General features: G+C 38.3%; 1 protein-coding gene across 2 annotated transcripts; it reads left to right on the forward strand.

The window, feature by feature from the left end:
* The first annotated feature begins 728 nt into the window (after positions 1-728).
* LOC306852669 (splicing factor 3B subunit 2-like) lies at positions 729-20,364 on the forward strand. Of its 2 annotated transcripts, XM_079389689.1 has the most exons (22): positions 729-889; positions 1,714-1,757; positions 1,841-1,903; positions 2,015-2,170; positions 3,830-3,889; positions 4,615-4,744; positions 5,360-5,463; positions 5,553-5,661; positions 6,151-6,251; positions 6,344-6,529; positions 6,844-6,966; positions 7,041-7,121; positions 10,633-10,860; positions 11,572-11,721; positions 11,805-11,894; positions 12,040-12,147; positions 14,546-14,653; positions 14,910-15,052; positions 15,147-15,248; positions 17,564-17,663; positions 19,013-19,210; positions 20,128-20,364. In XM_079389689.1, the coding sequence occupies exons 1-22, from the start codon at positions 784-786 to the stop codon at positions 20,197-20,199; spliced, it is 2,562 nt and encodes an 853-aa protein (XP_079245815.1). In that variant the 5' UTR covers positions 729-783; the 3' UTR covers positions 20,200-20,364. The 2 variants fall into 2 exon arrangements, with proteins under 2 accessions (XP_079245815.1, XP_079245816.1); XM_079389690.1 differs by lacking the exons at positions 729-889; positions 1,714-1,757; positions 1,841-1,903; positions 2,015-2,170 and adding an exon at positions 2,288-2,397.
* Positions 20,365-21,949: the final 1,585 nt, after the last annotated feature.

Genomic DNA, 21,949 nt, shown 5'->3' on the forward strand with positions numbered 1-21,949 from the left:
ATTAGACAGGCTATATAAAATATTTTTTTCAGCTAGTTACCAAGGAAACATTTTTTTTTTAGTTGAATTCAGTTTTTTTTACCTTTATTTAACCAGGCAGTCTCAGTTTACCTTGATGCACCAAATTAAAGCTAAAACTGATATCCTAATAATAAATATATATATATATATATATATATATATATATAATAAAAACATGAAAAACTAATACAAATGATAAAATCACACAACAAATTGACTAAAATTTTTAATAAAATCATAATGAAAACGGAAAATTGAGAAAGAAAATCAAACCAAACAAACTAATAATCGAGCAAACGCAAAACGTTTCCTTAACTTTTCCATATATTTTCCGATTTTATATATTTTTTGGGGGGAAACGTTTAGTGTAGAATGTTTTTTTTCCTTCATGACCTTAATGATTTTTATTTTATTTTTTTTTTATAACCCAAAACTAACCTTCGCAGAACTTTATGGGAACAGAAACGGTTCGCTATTTCAATGTTAAAATAACACCGCTTCATTCGGCCGTGAATTAAAAGAGTTGCAGACACTTACAGTACATTTAGTGTCGCATTTTTAAGTATTAAGCACAACAAATGTTGACGTGTAAAATAAAACATTTATTGTGTAGTTCACCGTACCATATCTTAAGATTAAACACCTTGATTATTTGTTAAAGTACAAAGCGCGTGACGTTTTGAACAACAAGCCCCATGAGGAAGTGCGTGGCGTTCCCGTGATCCTTTGCGCCTGAACGCGTTTGTTCCGTAGAGCTTCATCATGGCTAGCGAAGGGCCGCCGGGCGCTGATTCAAATACAGATATTAACTTATGGAGTCACGGCGAGCTGCAGGCCAAACTGGCCGAGTTTGGAGCACCTAACATGGGTGAGATGAAAGCGTTTGTAAACGAGCTCTGTGGCGGAGTTTGGCTCAGTTTTTCTCTCGCTAGCTAGCGTTAGCCGGTTAGCCTGTTATGTCCCTGTCTGCTGCTCATGTCTTTACTGCACTAAACTTCGCGCTAAAGTGTGTCGCACATGTAAATATGTCTTATGGGAAGCTGTATTTGCATTTATTCGGGTTATTAAAACACGTATGACTGTGAATAACATAAGCTAAGCTTAACTGAAGTCGCTCGTGAGCGCAGTATGTTATAAAACTGAAAACTCATTTAAATACAGCACTTTTACTCCTAATACATAATAACATGATACATAAAACATGTTTAATTCAGTCCAGTGTGGTTTACAATATGTGACACTGGCGCACAAAACCAGTTACATTTTATTGAAATTGAGCTTTATGCATCATCTGAAAGCTAAATAAATAATATTTCCATTGATGTATGGTTTGTTATGATAGGACAATATTTGGCTGAGATACAACTATTTGAAAATCTGGAATCTGAGGGAGCAAAAAAAAAAATCTAAATATTGAGAAAATCTCCTTTTAAAGTTGTTCAAATGAAGTTATTAGCAATGCATATTACTAATCAAAAATTAAGTTTTGATATATTTATGGTAGGAAATGTACAAAATATTTTCATGGACCATGAGCTTTACTTAATATCCTAATGATTTTTGGCATAAAAGAGAAATGTATAATTTTGACCCATACAATGTATTGTTGGGTATTGCTACAAATATACCTGTGTTACTCATGACTGCTTTTGTGCTCCAGGGTCACACATCTATCTGTTTTCTGTTCTTCAGGTCCCAGAGAGGAGCTCATAGACAGACTGAAATCTTTTGCACAGGTAAGTTATGCAGGCTTTTTAACTGCAAATCTGCTCATAAGATGGATTTCTTTGTCTGAGCGTAACATTTATTTCGTCTGCAGTCTGGGATGATCTTAACTAAGCCGAAAATGCAAGGAGGAGATGACAAGGTCATGACTACTATGGTACTGCTATGTTTAGTTTATTCCCTCTCTGTCTTTGTGTTTCAATTAGTTGTGATAGCAAAGGCAAATATCTGTGTTTGAGAACCGGAGTGTGTTGTGTGTGTCTCTCAGATGCCAGGTCTGCCGCCCATGCCCCCGATGCCCTCTATGCCCCTGCCGCCGGGCATGAACATGATGCAGGCCATGAACATGATGGGCGGCCCTCCACCCATCCACATGAGCATGGAGCCACCCGGCATGATGCAGCACGACGACAGAGCGGTGCAGGTGAGAGATAGAGCCCTGCATTTCGGCCCGGGCCTGACGGGCCCCAACTTTTTTACGCCTCTAGGGCCGGGCTTCGGGCCAGTTTCCACGTCATAATTCAGACGCGGGCCGGGCATCGGGCCTGTTTTGGGTTTCTCCTTATCTTTATATTGTAGACATCGCTGGTGGAAACAACAGGAGACCGTGCCGTGACTGAGAGCAGCTCGATGGTGTTTAGTGTCCCGCAGGTGCTCAAGTGACTTCAGCGCAGCTGAATAGTTCTGTGTTCAAATGCACGCAATAGGCTAAAGCTTTCTGCAAAACCCCAGCAAACATAACCATGAATGTGTCTGTGGGAAACAGTAAGGAGAGATTTGAACTATTTACTAATAAACTAATGTTTTCTGAGTCTGTGTCGCAAGGATGAAGCTGCTGATCCTGACTCGCCGTCTCCTCATTAGACGCGCCTTTAGAGAGAAATGCATCTTTATTGATTATGATTAAGATTATAATAAAAGAGTTTTTGTTTTAGTTTTTTTTATTTCGTTAAGTAATAATTTAAAGCTTTCTATAGATATATTTATCATGTATGTGAGGCATGTATTCGCTCAGCTGAAGCTCCTGTTCAAGACGAGACGGCAGAAAGCGCATCATGTTTGTTTTCTTTGTTTTATAAAATAACTACCTTTTGTTGGTATTGTGAGTGCGCACAAATACAAGTAGACCCTTTACAGATCCCAATGATGTATTACTCTTACCTTTATCAATAAATTAAAAAAATGATGGCGTAGGCTATTTTAATTTGTTTCCACTGAAAGCAATCCAAGTGTTTGCTGGTGCCTCCATGTCCAGCAGAGCGCGCTTTAGCTTCCACTCTCCGCACAAACTTACATATATATATATATATATATATATATATATATATATATATATATAGGCTAGCGCACATTATTATTATAGCACAGGTTTAACGTTTAAACATTGTTATATACTTGAACTGTTTTAGTATATCTATAGATTTTATTTTGGGCAAGATATGAGAAGGCTAAATTGATCAAACAGCTATGATCAGCTCATGCCGCTTGGTCGTTACTTAAAAAAAAAAAAAAAAAAAAAACTTATAGGCTATTTAACGAACAAAAATGCTCAAAGTTTTTCTAAATTAACTTAATAAAAAAACAAAACAAAATATAATCATTTTGCCATTACGCACAAAACTGAACTATTTTAATAGCCGAAACAGTATTATAAACTGTTTTAGGAGAAGAGGGGAAAAAAGACGGGCTCGGGTCGGTAATTCTGATAAGCTGTCGGACGTGGGCCGGGCTAGGGCCTGAGCGTCTCGGGCCAGGGCTGGGCTCTAGTGAGAGACACAGCTCTGTGTGTGAAACCTTATATTTCACTGTGATGCATGGCTTTACTGTCAAGTTCCACTTCTGTTGCTCAGTAACTACTATCAAACAGTCCTATTCATTTTTGCAACACGTTCTGAGCATGACCGATCAAAGATATGCATTATCAATCAATGCAAACTCACATGTTTAGCTTCAAAATAAGAAGCACTTTTTTAAAGTTTAGTACTAAAAAGCAATGCTAAACAGGTTAAATGGTGAACCACAATTAGGAATTTATTGAAATGAAGGGGTTAGCTTTAGTTTACGGCTGGATATGTGTGTTCAGGGTGATTCGCGTGTGATGGATGAGCAGATGGAGCAGGAACTCCTAGAGCAGCAGAAACGGGTGAGAAAATATTCATTCTTATTGCTGTTTTCAACCGTGCTGCTAAATTCAGAAGGATTTGTCTCATATCGCACACGCAGTTTCAGCTGTATGATTGTGAATTATTTATGCACTACTGTTCAAAGGTTTGGGGTCAGCATGATTATTTTAAGAAATTAGTAGTTTTATTCAGCGAGGACACATTAAAGTGACAGTCGAGGCATTTATAATGTTACATTATTATTATAATACAATGTGTTTAAATTTTCCATTCATCAAAGAATCCTGGTAAAAATGTATCACGATTCACAAAACTATTGAGCAGCACAACTGTTCTCAATGTTGATGCTAAATGTTTCAAATCAGCATATTCATAGGATCATGTGACACTGAAGACTGGAGTAATGATGCTGAAAATACAGCTGCGCATCACAGGAATAAATTACATTGTAAAATATATTCACACAGGAAAATAGTTATTCTGATTTCTAATATTTCACAATATTGCTGTTTTTACTGTATTTTATATCAAATAAATGTTGAGCATAAGACACAAAAACAAAAATCTTACAGGTCCCGAACTTTTGAATGTTATTCTAAGTGTTTTGATGTGTATTCTGTGGTGTAGATTGTGCATGTGTTAAGTTTGCACAAAACATATAGTTTTTTCCTGGTGTGAATTGACATGAATTATTCTGAAACAGAGTTTGATGGTCTTAAACAGTGAATGTTTGTGTGTCTCTCAGGCTGCTGTGCTTCTGGAACATGAGAGGCAGCAGGAACTGGCTAAAATTCAGCAGGGGGCGCCACCAGGCACCAGAGGACCTGAACTGGGACCACGACCCAACCTCCTGCCCCCCATCCCGCCTCTCAGAGGTCAGCACCCCTCAGCCTTCATACTGCAGAAATATGGCAAAACACTGATTCACCAGGATGCTTTTTTTGTTACAGCTCTGAATTTATGCATTGACATTGAATTATGTCAACCTAATATGATGATATGCTGATTGGATGTTTTTATTTTACTAAGAATATACAATAAGCAAGACACTACAGGCACTGGTTATTTTGAGATTTTGGACACATTTGGCTTTTCGTAACGTGTTGTTTCAGACTAGTGGAAAGAAAACATTCAAAATACACATTTAAGTGTATATTTTAGTACACTGTGCCTGTAGATTTTAGTCGTAGCACTTGTTTTTAAAGGTTTTCTCAAAATGAATGATCAGATTTATTTTCTGGAAATGTATGCAACTGAGTGCATATTCACTTACAGAATGCCTCATTTGTATATTTAAACATAACATTTCAGAAATTGCAACACTAAAAAAAAAAGTTTAGGGAGTATGGTTAATTTGTTTTTTTTTAACACAATTAACCTAATATGTCTTGCCTTTCATCAACCAGACTAGATTGAGATGAGTGCAGCCTTCAATTCTGTTACTGATAAGGGTGATTTTTACTTTAAACATGCTTTCTCTCCTGCTGTAGTTGGGACTCAGAGTGGCCCCGCCCCTCCAGGGGTTTCTATGGTGCTCCAATCTACCAATCAACGACAGAAAGTCCCGCCCCCTCCGGGAGAAGACACCAGAGAGGTGCGAGACCCTGAGAGCCTCAATGCATGATCGGTTTGACATATGAACTCAGTCTCTTTAAAATCTTGACTTGTTTGATTGGTGTTCAGTCGTGGCAGGGTGAGGATGTTGGCATCGGGCCGAAGATTCCTCAGGCTCTGGAGAAGATCCTGCAGCTGAAGGAAATGAGGCAGGAGCAGCTCAGCATCGCCCCTACAGGTCATTATGAGCAGCACTATGACTGCCAATCCACAGGGTTTATTTCATGCTTAAACGCCGCCTTAATGTCGATAATGATCATATTTATGAGATGAGAGCACTTGAGCACATCTAGTATAATTATCAGTGGGAGAAACGCTGAGTTTACTTTTGAGACAGTTTGTAAGCTGAGGGTGTGAGAATTAATGAAATAATAGTGAAAATAAGTGCTGGTCATAATTAAGTAGGTTTTCTTTTATAGTTTAGCTTGAGCAAATTTAATGACTAATGCATATGTCTATCGTTCTCTGTCTTATCTGTTTTAAAACAAGTCATATGAACTCTTGCACTATTTATTTGACATTTGCCTGACAAATTGGAGCTTTCTAGAAAACTTTTGTAATGTAGCTGGGTTTTTTGTTGTATCAAAACAGCAATTGTCTTGTTACAGAAAGAGTGCTTGCATTTAAACAATGTAGAAATAATTTCTGTTGCTGGTTTTATCCACAGAGGAAGATAATGACGATGAGACCGGCGTGATTGATATGAATAATTCATCTGCCCGTGGATACTCTGATGAGGACGATGAAAGTGGTCTTTCTAAAAAAGATGTAGGTGTTTTTTTAGCAGCATTTGTAAGGCTCTCATTAATCTAACTTACTGTTTTGCAAACTCTTACTGATCTCTCCTCGGTTACTTACAGAAAAACCGCAAGCGCAGGAACAGGAAGAAGAAGAACAAAAAGAAGAGGCAGCAGGAGGAGGAGGAGAAAAAGAAAGAGGAGAGCCGTGACAAGGAGCCCGAGGTGGAGATTGAGTACGTGACGGAGGAGCCTGCGATCTACGACCCAAACTATATTATCTTCAAGAGGATCTTTGAGTCTTTCAAGGTCAGAAAATGCTACATTTCTTGATGTTCTGAGATGAGTACTGTAACTGTTTCAGAGCGCAAAATTTCCTAAACTCCAAAAATAATATTTTTTTTTTAAACTAAAGTGCAAAACTTTGTGTTTGATATGAGAAAGTATAAAGAATGAAGCTTGTTTGCGGTTTCATTTAGAACTTTATGATCTGCTGCATAATTCATACTCATCCATCACAGTTTGACATCCACCCTGCTTCATTCACCTAGACTGATATTTTAAAGACTGAAAATAACTCTCATATTTTGATGGATCTGGCACTCATTGGCTTTCTATCACAGCTGACAGATGACGTGAAAAAGGAGAAGGAAAAGGAACCAGAGAAGCCTGAAAAGCCAGAAATCCTTTCATTTAAGAAGAAGGGGTTCGAGTTGGAGAGGAAAGACAGCGATGACAGTGACGAGGTGAGTTGAAGGCCACTTCCAGATCTTGTGGTTTCCTGATGATATCTAACCCCCGTCCATTTCCTGTTTGACAGGAAGCCAAAAAGGACATGCCCAAGTTGTCCAAAAAGAAACTGAGGAGGATGAACAGGCTGACTGTGGCAGAGCTCAAACAGGTAACAAATGTGCTTTTTCTGTTTATTTTCTCTTCATTTTATCAAAATTACTCTTAAAACCATTTCTGAGTTCAGTACTATAGTTTAAAATGTATATTAAATGACGAGGAGAGACAGGGTCATTTTAAGTATCTTTTAACTGTAAATGTGCTTAAAGGAATGGTTGAATGAAAATTTGCTCGGGCACTGTCTCAGCAATGGATGCTCTGAGGTGAATGGGTGCCGTCAGAATGAGAGTCCAAACAGCTGATAAAAACACCAATAATCCACACCACTCCAGTCCATCAGTTAGCATATTGTTAAATATAAAGCTGCATGTTTGTAAAAAACAAATTCATCAAGTTATTTTTAATTTCAATCTGTTGCTTCTGTTGAGTCCATAATCCATAATAACACTTTATCCAGTGAAAGTCATCTCGTCTGAATCAGAAGAGAAATCTGCACAGACAAAACACCATTTAAAAGACAAAACGGCTCTAAACAATTATGTGGGTTGTTTTTGATGTGAGAGGAAAACAGGGCATTATAATGCATTATGAACTTATGTTACATACAGGTACATCTCAGAAAATTAGTATATGGTAAAAAAGGTCAATATTTTTTGTTGCTCATTTCAGAAAGTGAAACCCATATATTATATACATTTACATTTATTCATTTAGCTGACGCTTTTATCCAAAGCGACTTACAATTGCTATATATGTCAGAGGTTGCACGCCTCTGGAGCAACTAGGGGTTAAGTGTCTTGCTCAGGGACACATTGGTGTGTCTCAGTGGATTCGAACCCGGGTCTCTCACACCAAAGGCATGTGTCTTATCCACTGCGCCATCACCTGCGCCATCATATAGATGTATTACACATCGAGTGAAATATTTCAAGCCTTTATTTCTTGAAATTTTGATGATTATGGCTTACAGATGATGAAAAATTCAGTGTCTCAGAAAATTTGAATATTACATAAGATCAATAAAAAAGGATATTTTAAACAAATGTCAGGCTTCTGAAAAGTATGTTCATTTCTATGCACTCAATACTTGGTTGGGCCTCCTTTTGCATGAATTACTGCATCAATGCGGCGTGGCATGGAGGTGATCAGCCTGTGGCACTGCTCAGGTGTAATGGAAGCCCAGGTTGCTTTGATAGCAGCCTTCAGGTCATCTGCAGTGTTGGGTCTGGTGTCTCATCTTCAATAATACCTCATAGATTCTCTATGGGGTTCAGGTCAGGCGAGTTTGCTGGCCAATCAAACACAGTAACACCATGGTCATTGAACCAGCTTTTGGTACCTTTGGCAGTGTGGGCAGGTGCCAAGTCCTGCTGGAAAAGGAAATCAGCATCTCCATAAAGCTTGTCAGCAGAAGGAAGCATGAAGTGCTCTAAAATCTCCTGGTAGATGGCTGCGTTGACTGTGGACTTCAGAAAACACAGTGGACCAACACCAGCAGATGACATGGCAGCCCAAATCATCACTGATTGTGGAAACTTCACTCTGGACTTCAAGCAACATGGATTCTGTGCCTCTCCACTCTTCCTCCAGACTCTGGGACCTTGATTTCCAAATGAAATGCAAAATTTACTTTCATCTGAACCACTTTGGAGCACTGAGCAGCAGTCCAGTTCTTTTCCTCCACAGCCCAGGTAAGACGCTTCTGATGTTGTCTCTGGTTCAGAAGTGGCTTGGTAGCTCTTTTCCTGAAGACGTCTGAGCGTGGAGACTCTTGATGCACTGACTCCAGCTTCAGTCCACTCCTTCTGAAGCTCTCACAAGTGTTTGAATCAGCTTTGCTTGACAGCATTCTCAAGCTTGCGGTCATCCCTGTTGCTTGTGCGCCTTTTCCTACCCAATTTCTTCCTTCCAGTCAACTTTGCATTTAATATGCTTTGATACAGCACTCTGTAAACAGCCACAGCTTTCAGTAATGACCCTCTGTGTCTTACCCTCTTTGTGGAGGGCGTCAGTGTTCATCTTCTGGATCATTGCCAAGCCAGCAGTCTTCTCCAATATTGTTCTCCACTGCTGAAATCCCAGTTTAGTTAGAGAGGTAATGGTCCACAGAACAACATCCAGCGAGCACTTTTAGTCCAGCGAAACAATAACGTTGTAATAAGGATGAATATTCCTTTGTTTAAGTTTCATTTCTTCAGAGAGTTATTGTTCGCGTCCGTTATGGAATAAATTACGCTCAAAAACAGCGTCTTGGTGGTAAAAAAACAACACGGTGTTGTAGCATACAGTTTTACAAACATAATGAGACCGTCCACGGAAAAAAAAGTCTCAGAAAAGCGGAATATAGATTATTTGAATTTGGCGCTCCCTCCTGCCGGCAGTGACGCTTCTGTCATCGGAGCGGGGCGTAACTTAGCGATCTGCTTTATCCATAAAAAACTGTTTTTTTTTCTTCTACATTTTTTATGTGTGTGTGTGTATTGTGTGGGGAATGTGGCTGTGTCTGCATGATTATAATCTGAATGGAAGCACATCAGCGTGTGATTACTGACTCTATGACCATGTCTGCCAATATCACTTCATGTCTGGCAATCAGAATACTTCAGTATACATACTATATACAAAGCAATTTTTTCTATTTTTTTTTCCTTTTTATTACTCTATTTTTGTATTTTTTTAGTGCTCAAATACATCTGTCTATTATTTTATAATTGAAAAACTATGCAGGAATATGTATAATGACTAAAATAGTTTGTATAATTCTGCAATACATTTGGTGGTTATTTTTCCTCAAACGGGGGAGGGGGGGACTATAAATAGTTTCAGAAAAAATATTGCAGGAATCTCATTTTTCATGGTATCGTCTTCAAATTTGAAATATGAACTCATGAGACATGTGGCTTTCAATCCATTACTTTTCTGGATTGCTCCAGGACTTATTTCATGTATTTGTATATGAAATAAAAAAAACATTCAGTGTGGAAAAATATTTTTCAAGGCACGTCAATGTCTATAATTTTTATATTTTTGAACATTTATCAACTCTGGATGATAGATAGTAAAGCCTAGAGTGTCTTCTTTCCAAAGATACCTAATTTGTTTGTGTAGCACACTTTGTCAGGAACTGTTACCATTTGAATTTAGGTATGTTATTTTCACCTGTGAGGCCTACAATGGGGGGCGAAGGTTAACAGGTTAAAGTTAATGTCTTAAAGATGGTGGACTGGAGTGGTGTGGATTATTGTGATGTGTTTATCAGCTGTTTGGACTCATTCTGACGGCACCCATTCACTGCAGAGCATCCATTGCTGAGACACTGATGCAATGCTACATTTCTCCAAATCTGTTCTGAGGAAGAAACAAACACTAAAGTACATTTTCATCAAATTTTGGGTGATCTAATCCTTTAATATGAAATGCGTAACAATGAGCTGTCTTCATCATAATTGCATTTAAAAAAAATTTACTTGGCATTAAAATAACATGTTCAGGTCATTTCAGAGTGGAAACAATTGCTATTTTCAGAACTGATATCATAATGTTTGTGCTCCTCTGTCTGTCAGCTTGTTGCTCGTCCTGACGTGGTGGAGATGCACGATGTGACGGCGCAGGAGCCCAAGCTGCTGGTTCACCTGAAGGCCACCAGGAACACGGTGCCTGTGCCACGTCACTGGTGCTTCAAGAGGAAGTACCTGCAGGGCAAGAGAGGCATAGAGAAACCTCCGTTTGAGCTGCCAGAGTTCATCAAGAGAACTGGCATCCAGGAGATGAGAGAAGCCCTGCAGGAGAAGGTGCAATCTGGGTTCATTTACAAAAACTAACAAAAATATGTAGCAGCCCTACTGTTTTCAGCATTGATGATAATCAAAAATGTTTCTCGAGCAGCATATTAGAATGATTTCTGACACTGAAGACTGGAGTAATGATGCTGAAAATTCAGCTTTGATCAAAGAAATAAATTATATTTTAAAATGTATTCTGATAGATTTTTTTTTTTTTTTAAATTGTAATATTTTTCAATACTTCTACTGTGTTTTTGATTAAGTAAATGCAGCTTTGGTGAGCAGAAGAGATGTCTTTCAAAATCTTTAAAAAAAGACATGCATATTTAGGGCTTAATTTTATATGCATTTCTGATAGTATTCATACAGTTATGTAACTCTTGGCACATTCTGTTCCTGAGCAAGGTCATAAAACGGTGTGCACAACATCTTATATTAAATATGGTTTGTTTAAAAAAGTGTTTGCAGACATTAATAAAATTCAGTCTTGCGGGAAGCAGCTCAGTGTTTGGCGTCTGTGCTTGAGCTCATGAGGCCTTCAATACTGACTCTGATTTGTGATCATTTCTGTGCTTCAACTCTCATGATCTTATGCCGTTTTCATATGAGACTGCTCTTGAGTGACATTTTTAATATGAATCGGGTTCATTTAAACTAACATTCTGGGTTGATGTATTTCCCGCTGCTGTCAGCTTCACTGACTTCTCTGTATTCCTGTAGGAAGACGCCAAAACCATGAAGACCAAAATGAGGGAGAAAGTTCGGCCCAAGATGGGGAAGATTGACATCGACTACCAGAAGCTGCACGACGCCTTCTTCAAATGGCAGATCAAACCGAAGATCACGATACACGGGGACCTGTATTATGAGGTGCGCTTGTGTTCCCTGGTGTTTATGTCAGTTATGACACTGCGTGGAGCATAAGTAACTCTCGTCTGGTTGTTATGTGTCAGGGTAAAGAGTTTGAGACGCGGCTGAAGGAGAAGAAACCAGGCGATCTGTCCGGTGAGCTGCGAGTCGCTCTTGGGATGCCCACAGGACCTGTGAGTGCTTCATCCTGCTCTGCTTTACACAACTAAGCATTTCCTTTTTGTTTTGTTCTGTAAAAGTGCAGGAGAGCTGTTCAGACTCCTATATAATTCTTTGTGTAATTTTAGCTGTGCTTTTAAAATGCGTTTGTCTCCGCAGAACTCTCATAAAGTTCCTCCGCCATGGCTGATCGCCATGCAGAGATACGGACCTCCACCCTCGTATCCAAACCTGAAGATCCCTGGCCTTAATGCCCCCATCCCTGAGGTCAGACACACACTCAAACACAGAGAAAGTGTCGAGAAATGCTACTTTTATGAGCAACACTTTGCATGATTGCTCTTATCATTGGAAAACTAACTTCATTTTAATTTAAGTTTTTGTGCATTTTTATTTTATAAGGTACATAGATTGTGTGTGTGTATGAATCATTTTATTTATGATCACAATTTCTGCTTCTCTCAATTTATTAAGCATAATCGTCTGCAATATTTGACCACTTTTTATCCTGAAAACATTTCATTTTAATTTAGCATTTGCATTGTTGCATTGGTAACAAGCCTCCACAAACTTTCATGGTTGCAGTTGCCAGATTTCCAGGTTGCAGAATAGTTTAAATCAGAGAGATGTTTCTTAAATTGATGCATTTTCTGCGCTATAATAAAATTATTACAAGGTAATAATATATGTAGGACTACTGTGTGTGTGTATATACGCATGTTTACGATTTGCTTAGTTTTAGATTCTGAAATTTTATTTATTTTTTTATATATGTATATTTACTTTTTTAGCAATTTTTAGAAAGTTAATATATTCAAATCATTTTTTAATATTACTTTTTAACATTAATATTGTATTTTTATTTGTGCATTTAGCTAGAAGTTATTCTTTTTGACTAATGAACTTTAAAATGATCATTTTGAGATCATACTCACAGTGACAAACCATGTAGTTTGCCTGCAATATGCAATTAGAATTTTTCACAATTAATACTTCCAGCAGTGATGCGCCGAACTTTTTAAAGGAAGAGACTTTTGTGTAATCAAGTCAAGTTGAGCTTTATTGTCATTCTGCTGCATGTGGGGACATACAGTGAAATGAAATGTTGTGCCTCGCAGGACCACGGTGCTACATAAATACAGACATACAACAATGAAGTAAAAAACACTATAAACCTATACACAACTAACCTACTGACAGGTATACTATATATAAATATTTACCCTATACAAACTAAAAAATAGAAGATAAAAAATACAAACTATACGAATGCTTCACAAATACTGTACATGTGCAAAGAGAGACATTTGAGCCAGCAGCTGGTTGGGGAACAGAGCAGGATGATTTGTTGTGCATGAGCATGTAAACATACATATATTGCTGAGTTTTTTGTGGGATTGTGTACACGCAGCAGTGTGTGTAAAGTGTCTAGTGCACATAGAGGAGAGTGTGTTACTACAGGTGGTTTGTACAGGCCCACTCACCTGTGTGTAGCACACTTCCAATTGCACAAAAAAGTTCCATACAGTTTTTTTTCTTTGGTGTGGTAAGGTTTGGGGGGAGGTGTTTGGTGTGGGGGGTGTTCCATGTTACAGGAGGTAGGGGTTTGCATGGGGTTTCAGAGGGGGGCGGGGTGGTTTGAGTTCAGGGCTCTCACAGCCTGGGGGAAAAAGCTGTTGAGCAGTCTGGCGGAGCGGGCTCTGATGCTCAGGTACCGTCTTCCTGATGGTAGGAGCTGGAAGAGACTGTGGGAGGGATGGGTGGAGTCCTTCACGATGCTGTTGGTTTTGCTGGAGCATCGTGTAAGGAAAATGTCCAGGATGGAGGGGAGAGGGGCACCGATGATCTTTGCAGCTGTGTTCACTGTCCGCTGGAGGGTCTTGCGGTCAGCAGCACTGCAGTTCCCGTACCAGACAGTGATGCAGCTGGTCAGCACACTCTCAATGGTGCCTCTGTAGAATGTAGTGAGGATGGGTAGAGGGAGACTTGCTCTTTTCAGCCGGCGGAGAAAGTGTAGGCGCTGTTGTGCCTTTTTGGAGAGTGACATGGTGTTGGTGGTCCAGGTGAGATCCTCTGTGATGTGCACCCCCAGGAATTTAGTGCTGCTGACTCTCTCCACAGTCGAGCTGTCGATGGTCAGTGGGGGGTGGTCACCGGAGTTTCATCTGAAGTCCATCACAACCTCCTTTGTCTTCTCCACATTGAGGGACAGATTGTTAGTGCCACACCATTCAGCCAGCTGTGCCACTTCCTCTCTGTAGTGCATTTCATCGTTGTTCCTGATGAGACCTACCACTGTTGTGTCATCAGCAAACTTGATGATGTGGTTGGAGCTGAACTTGGCAGTGCAGTCGTGGGTCAGCAGTGTGAAGAGCAGCGGGCTGAGCACACAGCCTTGTGGGGCACCTGTGCTCAGTGTGGTAGTGCTCGAGGTGTTGTGGCCGACACAGACTGACTGAGGTCTTCTGGTTAGAAAGTCCAGGATCCAATAAGTAATGTGTAACGCCAATCTAATGATCTAACAAAAGCACATCAGTCTCCATTAGGGGATCTGACTTAAACAAGACTCAGTTCATTAAAACTGTCCTTCAGTGTAAAGCTCATTAGTGTAGTGGTCATATAAAGCAGTGATATCATGCTAATTAGGTATGTCTCTCTCTTTCAGGGCTGTTCCTTTGGGTATCATGCAGGCGGTTGGGGTAAACCTCCTGTGGACGAGACGGGCAGACCGCTGTATGGAGACGTGTTCGGAACCAACGCCATAGACTTCCATGTGAGCAAACTACCAAATCACGTCCTGAATATACAGTCTCATTTAAATACTAGATACTGCAAATGTGCCTCATTGCTTTTACTAAACTGGTGTTCTGGGGGGGAAAAATATAAAGTTTTCATTAAGTGTAATTTTACAGTTAATTGGTCAAATTCATTGTAAGGAGACGTAACATAAATAGGAAATTTGCAGTTCTGTCTACACACACTTCTCATTCCTGCAGCATTTGATTCTGTTTGCCTGATAATGTTGACAGGCAAAAGCAGAGGAGGAGGAAGTGGATCGAGCCACGTGGGGCGAGCTGGAGGCGTCTGATGAAGAGTCATCTGAGGAAGAGGAGGAGGAGGAGAGCGAGGAGGAGAAACCAGATGAAACGGGCTTCTTCACACCTGCAGACAGGTGCTGTTCATCTCAGGGTCTGTCTCTGATTGGCTCGCGTGTGTTTGAGACATGAGTGCTCACAGATGTCTGCTCTCTCTTGTTGTTTTGACAGCGGGTTGATCACTCCGGGCGGCTTCTCCTCCGTTCCTGCTGGCATGGAGACTCCAGAGCTCATCGAGCTCAGGAAGAAGAAGATCGAAGAGGCCATGGACGGGTGAGTGTCTGTGAGCAAATACCAGTTTATGTGAGGAGCAGAGCCAAGTTTAAGGCCCTATTCACTTAAAATCATCTGCTTATGAAATTCATTTTTTAACTTTTAGATAAAATGTGAAAATTTGCATGTTTTAATTTTTTTTATAATATATATCATATTTGATACATCAGGCCTTTATGGTGATATATTGAGAATATGGAGCTCCTATTTGGAGGGAAAAACACCAGGCTTAGGATCAGGCTAAGAACAAAATATGTAATCTGGTGAAGATGCAGGTATGGCCAAAAAGTTATATGAAAGTCTGATATGTAATATAAATCAATATCTTTATAGCAGTATAACAGGCTACTGACATAAAATTATATAAATAATAGTAGCCACTGTATATCTTCAATAATATGTCTTAGTAAGGTGATATTAATGCTTAGTTTTATAAACAAAGCCGTGGTTTCAAAACATTATGCAATGCAATACAATGAAGATGATCCTGAAAAAAAAAAGGATAATCAAGTAAACCTAAGTTGATTCAGTCCAGTAAGTGTTCATCAACACAACAGTATAGTTATTTTTGCATTTACTTTATGAAAATCAGTAATGATTTCACATTGTGAAGGACGAGCTGAAGATGAACAGTTTTACATTTATACTAAAAGGCCTTTTACTTGATTAAAAAGTCTAAACTATCAATCAGATCGCAGAAGGCATGTAGCAGATTGTGCAATAGGTTTTTCAGCAAACTTTTGATCATTTAGAGCCCTTAATTCATGTATCAAGTATGATTAAGTAGGCTTTTTGGGGTTGATTAGTCCAACAGTACATTGTGACTCATTGTGTTTATATTCTTTGTGAGAGCTCTGATAGGCCTCATACGGCAATGCTGGCTTGATTGTCCCTCTAGTGTTGCAGAAGCCACATTGTGAGAACCAGTGACATTTGTGCCTAATGTGTGTCATAGCGGTTAGTAGGGATGCGCGGTATACCGATACTGGAAAAATACTGGTGTATATATTATATTTCAAACGGTACGATATCATAATTTTGCTCAATTCGGTATTTCATACGCTGCAGTTGCGAAATGCACCTGTAGGAGGCAGTGCTTCTCAAATTGCTGCGCAACCGGTAAATGTGTGACAACAGAACTACGCGATGGATCAAACAGATGAAACTATCAACGCACCCGAGATTAATAAACAAAGAGAACAGTAGAAGTGAAATATGGCATTACTTTGGATACAAAACAGACGACAAAGGTGAACGAACTTACCTTACTGCACCTGTATGCAAGCGTTGCTATAAATCATGCGTTTCCACAGAGACAACACATCAAACCTTTTTAAGCACTTGTCACTTGCTCATCCTGATCTTTTCAGGTGAGTGCATCATTCATAAATTCAGATTTAATTTGAACTTTTATTTACAACGCTCATACAGATGTGATACAGTAAGATCAAACGTGCATGTGAGACACGCTAGAACCAGTGACGTTTTGGTCACGTAATATATGTACTTGCATTTCATACAATCGAATATTAATTGGATTTGAATTGAGCAATAATTTTGCTATAGCCTATTCATTTTAGTATCAAATGATATGAAGGGAATATTTCTGACGCGCTGCTGACCGCTAATAAGAAGCAGCCGAGAGAGTGAGATTTATATTTAATGCTTTTTCTTTGACTGAGTCTGAAATCTGAAAACAATCTGAGAGAGAGAGAAATAATAATGTGATTTTGAATATTACTTTGACTGTTAGAATAACACTTTATAATAAAGCTATATTTATTGCCTTAATCGCGCAACCTTTTTTTCTTCAAACTCAGTCAAAATGTAACCTCTGTTCCCGGTAGGTCAGACATTTGTTTGCACTGAAAAGATAAGAAGATTTGAATATATTTTCATCTCATTACTTCAGTTAGCCTATTTTTTTTTTTTTCCTCCAACATCAAAATGTAACCTATGTTCCCTGTAGGTTTTTTGTTAGTTTAATACAAAGTTATTAAGATATGAATCTGTTTTTATTATATTTAATTAAACTGTTCTAAATTCACTTATCTTTTGAGGCTGGTTATTTGTCACCTATGGTATCGATTTAGTATCGATACCGAGGTATTACATTCTGGTATCGTACCGAAGCCAAAATTATGGTATCGAGCCATCCCTAGCGGTTAGAAATGTGGGCTGTTAACCATCAGGTTGTAGGTTTGAGCTCTGCAAGTGCTGTTTGGTGAGCTATCAGCATCGTTTCCTCGAGCACTTAAGATGAAAGCATCTGATAAATCGCTGCTTATGTAACCTGTGTTCGTGTGTGTTTTCAGAAACGAGACGCCTCAGCTGTTCACGGTGCTGCCAGAGAGGAGGACGGGGCCGGTTGGGGCCGCTATGATGGCATCCACACACATCTACGACATGGCTGCGGTACGGCTGTGTGTCTCATAGGGCTGTTCAGCTTCTCAGATCAGTTTTGGTTTGATAAATTCTTAGTACACGCTTTCATTTTAACATCATATACATTTTAATTAAAAATCTTTGTTGATTTACAACAGTGCACATGTTATGCATTAGGGATGCATTTAATGAATCAATATCAGTTTCAAATCACATTTTATCCACTTTTAGCACCTGTCATATAATCGTGGTAAGCTTTGATGCTTTTGCCTTGAAACGGTCTCAGTTTTCAAATTCTATTGATTATACCACAAAATACAAATAATACATGTGTCTTTAATGTGGCATGACAGATGGCTATAGCACGTCAGTTCAAGTGGCATGTGAACTGATTATCTCTTCATCTTTACTGCTACTTATTGCATGAAATAAACATGAGTGAACATCTGAAGATGTTGAAACAAAACAACTTCACAAAACGTAATGTTTCGTAATCGCTCAGTGTTTCAGCCGCATAAAGACATCAATAAAAACCGCTTCTAAGCAATGTCACAACATTGTTTTCCTCAGAAAAGGCATTCAATGGCTGTAAACATGAAAACTAATTTTTGACAGCCAACATTTAAATAAGGAATGTGAGAAGAAACGTAATTATATCATTAAAAGTAGATAAAAGCTGCTTTACGTGCAATATAAATGCATTTATATTTTATCATTTAAATGCTGCTTTTTTTTTATCTGAGGGTCAATTATAGCTAAAAATAGATAGCAAATGAATTTGGAGTTCATTGTAACCCTTAATATTGTAGCAATGTACCACCTGACATGCCTCCGTCTATGGTTTACAGCATTAGTTAAGAGAAAAATTTAAACGAATCGATATCAAATCAGACTTTAATCGAATCACAAAATCTTTCAATATCCAGCCCTATTGTGCATCATCTTCCCATTTCTATATTCAAAAACAAAACCAGATGCATTAATAAACCTGAGATGAACTGGTGCAGAAATGCATATTGGTTTGTGTGTTTTAGAGTAATCCTTTCACCTCGCAGCCAGACAGCATCCGCCTCGTATCCCAGAGTTCTCGGTGTCTGGTTGATTTCAGTGATAGATGGCAGATAACCGTTGCAGGAGTGCTGACTTCACATCTCTATCGGATCTCTCACAGCCATCACATGCAAATCACTCCATCCATATGGCACTCATTTGCATTTAAAATGACAGCGAGAGATAAACGAGCACCAGCTGGGCGGTGGAAATGTCAGCTATATACCGTTTATATCACTGCAGATGTGTTTGTGCAGTCGAAACCAGTGGATAAATGCTTGCGTGTCTGTCATGTTTACTTGCTGCTTCCTCTCGCGTGGTTCATGTAGACGGTGACGAGCCGTAAGGTGGGCGGAGTCTCTGGGCTAGGCGGAGACTCTCAGGGGGTGGAGGTGGCTCTGGCGCCGGAGGAGCTGGAGCTCGACCCCATGGCCATGACGCAGAAGTACGAGGAGCACGTCAGAGAGCAGCAGGTGGAGAAAGAGGACTTCAGCGACATGGTGGCCGAGCACGCCGCCAAACAGAAGGTGAGTTCCAAAATGCATCAGCCAATCATAAACCCTCTGATCATATATCTCGGCAAAATCAAAAACAAAGAAACAGGAAGTTATATCTTGGGTTAGTGCATTAATTTAAGCTTATTTTTAAGGTCCATATGCATTTTGTCCTCCACATTTCCATTATTGTTTTGCACAATGGATGTCTTATGAGCTTTGTTCGTAATTCTCAGTGTCTTAAACCGCTTAAAACGTTCCTTATTTGTTAGTTGCTGTGGACAAAAGCATCTGCAAAATATAAACATAATCAGCCAATTAAATGATCGTTCTGCCATGATGTACCTTTTATTTCACTTATACTTTTTTGTACAATTTTATTTTATATTTATACATATTACATATATTTTTATGCAAATTCATTTTAGCACATATGCACAATTTATTGTACACACAATTTATAAATATATTTTATAATACACAATTATACAATTAATATAATTTTATTTTTATAATAGTTTTTATTATTATTTTTAAAAGATGATATATTTGTACATAATCAGACATTTAATTAGATATATTTAATTATATCTTTTTCTTTCTTTTTTGTCATCAGTGTCGCTTTAATTGCCATGAAAATCACTACATACTATAACTCTAAATGGGATTTCTTGTCTTCACACCAAATTTTCTCAATTTTGATTTAAGCTAAATATGATGTTTTTGAAATGCTTTGCAAAAGATGCTATCATAAAATATAAAGAGAGGATGCTATAATAAAAACAAATAACCATATTAATCTCTGCACTAAATGGGGTGCAATAAAATAGGTTTTCTAGTAAAGCCAGTTTAAATGTCTCTGAGAAACTGTTTTGTGTCATCTTTGTAAATGGTTAGTGTGTTTTTACCAGTGTTTCCTGAAATATTTTTCTTCCGTGTCTTCCTTACAGCAAAAGAAGCGCAAGGCGCAGCCGCAGGACACGCGCTCTGGAGCAAAGAAATACAAAGAGTTCAAGTTCTAGCCCTGCTGTGAGCTGCGGGACGCCAGACCTTCTCATCCTTCATTTCTTACTCTTTAAAACTGCTGATGTTGTGTAGAAACGCTCTTGTGTTTGTAACGTCACATGACAGTGAGCGACGTTTTTCATTGATGCTTAATGTTTTTGTAAATAAAATACCAGTCCATGAAAAACTGATGTTAGTCTTTAATATTTCACCCACTTTATTTTTTTAGGTTTAACCGATTAAGGAATAGTTATATTAGTTATTTTTGTAGACATGCTCAACTCTAAAATATTGAATTGATAAGAAATCAATCTTTGTGAGTGTTGACTTTGTAACGTTTGTATCATCCCTATCGATTAACCTTGAACCTCTGGAAACATTGCTGTATTTATTTCATTTATTTGTAATGCATTTGAGGTTTAATCGCCAGTCTGCAGTGAGCCGCTCAGGACAGCAGGGGGCGAGTGAGAGTCTCGTCAGGAAGGCTGACCATCACCTGATGTCTGGGATTGGCTTTGACCTACATAACACTTTCACTGGCACTTGACCTCAGTCGAGAGCAGACAAACACACCGTGTCTCAGACAATAACATGCTCGTTTCCTGTCAAACACGCCGTCTGAATGAGCTTAAACACGTCGCATCGGTGGGCAAGATCCAATTTGCCACATTCCAGACGTTGTCCAAACACTGGCTTCATTTTAAAGCCTCGAATATCATCTCAGGTCTTCATTTGTTTCGTGATTTCTGATGATTCGGGAAGATGTGCGGGGACTCATTGAAGTGAGTTTTGCACATTAAATGCCAGTCACATTTCCTTATGGAGGCCCATTTCTGCCACAGAAGAACAAATGAAAAAAAAAGATCACGCTTTGGTAAATCACAATTATGAGTAAATCGAAATTATGAGATAGTAAGTCATCAATATGAGATAAAAATCTAAATTATGGCAAAAACATTTAACTTAAATTGAGATTGAAATTCACTTGACATTCTAAATTATAACAAAAAAAATTGTTAGTTACGGCATAAAAAGTAGAAATCTTGACAAATTCAACTACAAGATAGAAAGTCATGTATGACAGTTGAAATGAGATACTAAGTCATAATTTTTACACAAAAAATTTAATTATAAGATACTTAAAAATTAAAAGATTGAGAATGAATGTCACTTATAACAGTCAAAAATATGGCAAAAAATGTGAAATTATGAGAAGTCAGTTACAGTATAAAAAGTAGAAATTCTGGAAAAAAATGAAACTCCAGATAAAAAGTCTCAATTATGACAGTCGAAATTATGAGATAAAGTCATAGTCATGACAAACAGTAAAAGAGACAAAAACTAGAAATTCTGACAAAAATAAATTTAATGATAGGTCCATTATGACAAAAAGTTAACCTAAAAGTTTTTGAAATTGAGCTTAGGCCTATTAGAAAAAGTTATAATTATGACTCATAATTTCTATTTATATCTCATAATTTGACTTATGATTATTACTTCCTTTTTTTTACCTCATAATCGACTTCTCATAATTTGACTTTTTTTTTTTGTCAGTTTCAACTTTGTCATAGTCATGATTTAAATGTTATTTTATTTACTGTTTGTCATGATTTTGACAATTTCAGCTTTTTCTCATAATTACGACTTATATCAATGATGCCAATAGCATACTTTTGACACTTTATGTCATAATTATGATTTACCAAAGCATGTTTTTTTTCTTGTATGGCAGAAGTGGGCTTCTATGCTATTCACATAAAAGTTTGA

This window comes from Barbus barbus (assembly GCF_936440315.1).
Source record: "Barbus barbus genome assembly, chromosome: 1".
Classification (NCBI taxonomy): Eukaryota; Metazoa; Chordata; class Actinopteri; order Cypriniformes; family Cyprinidae; genus Barbus; species Barbus barbus.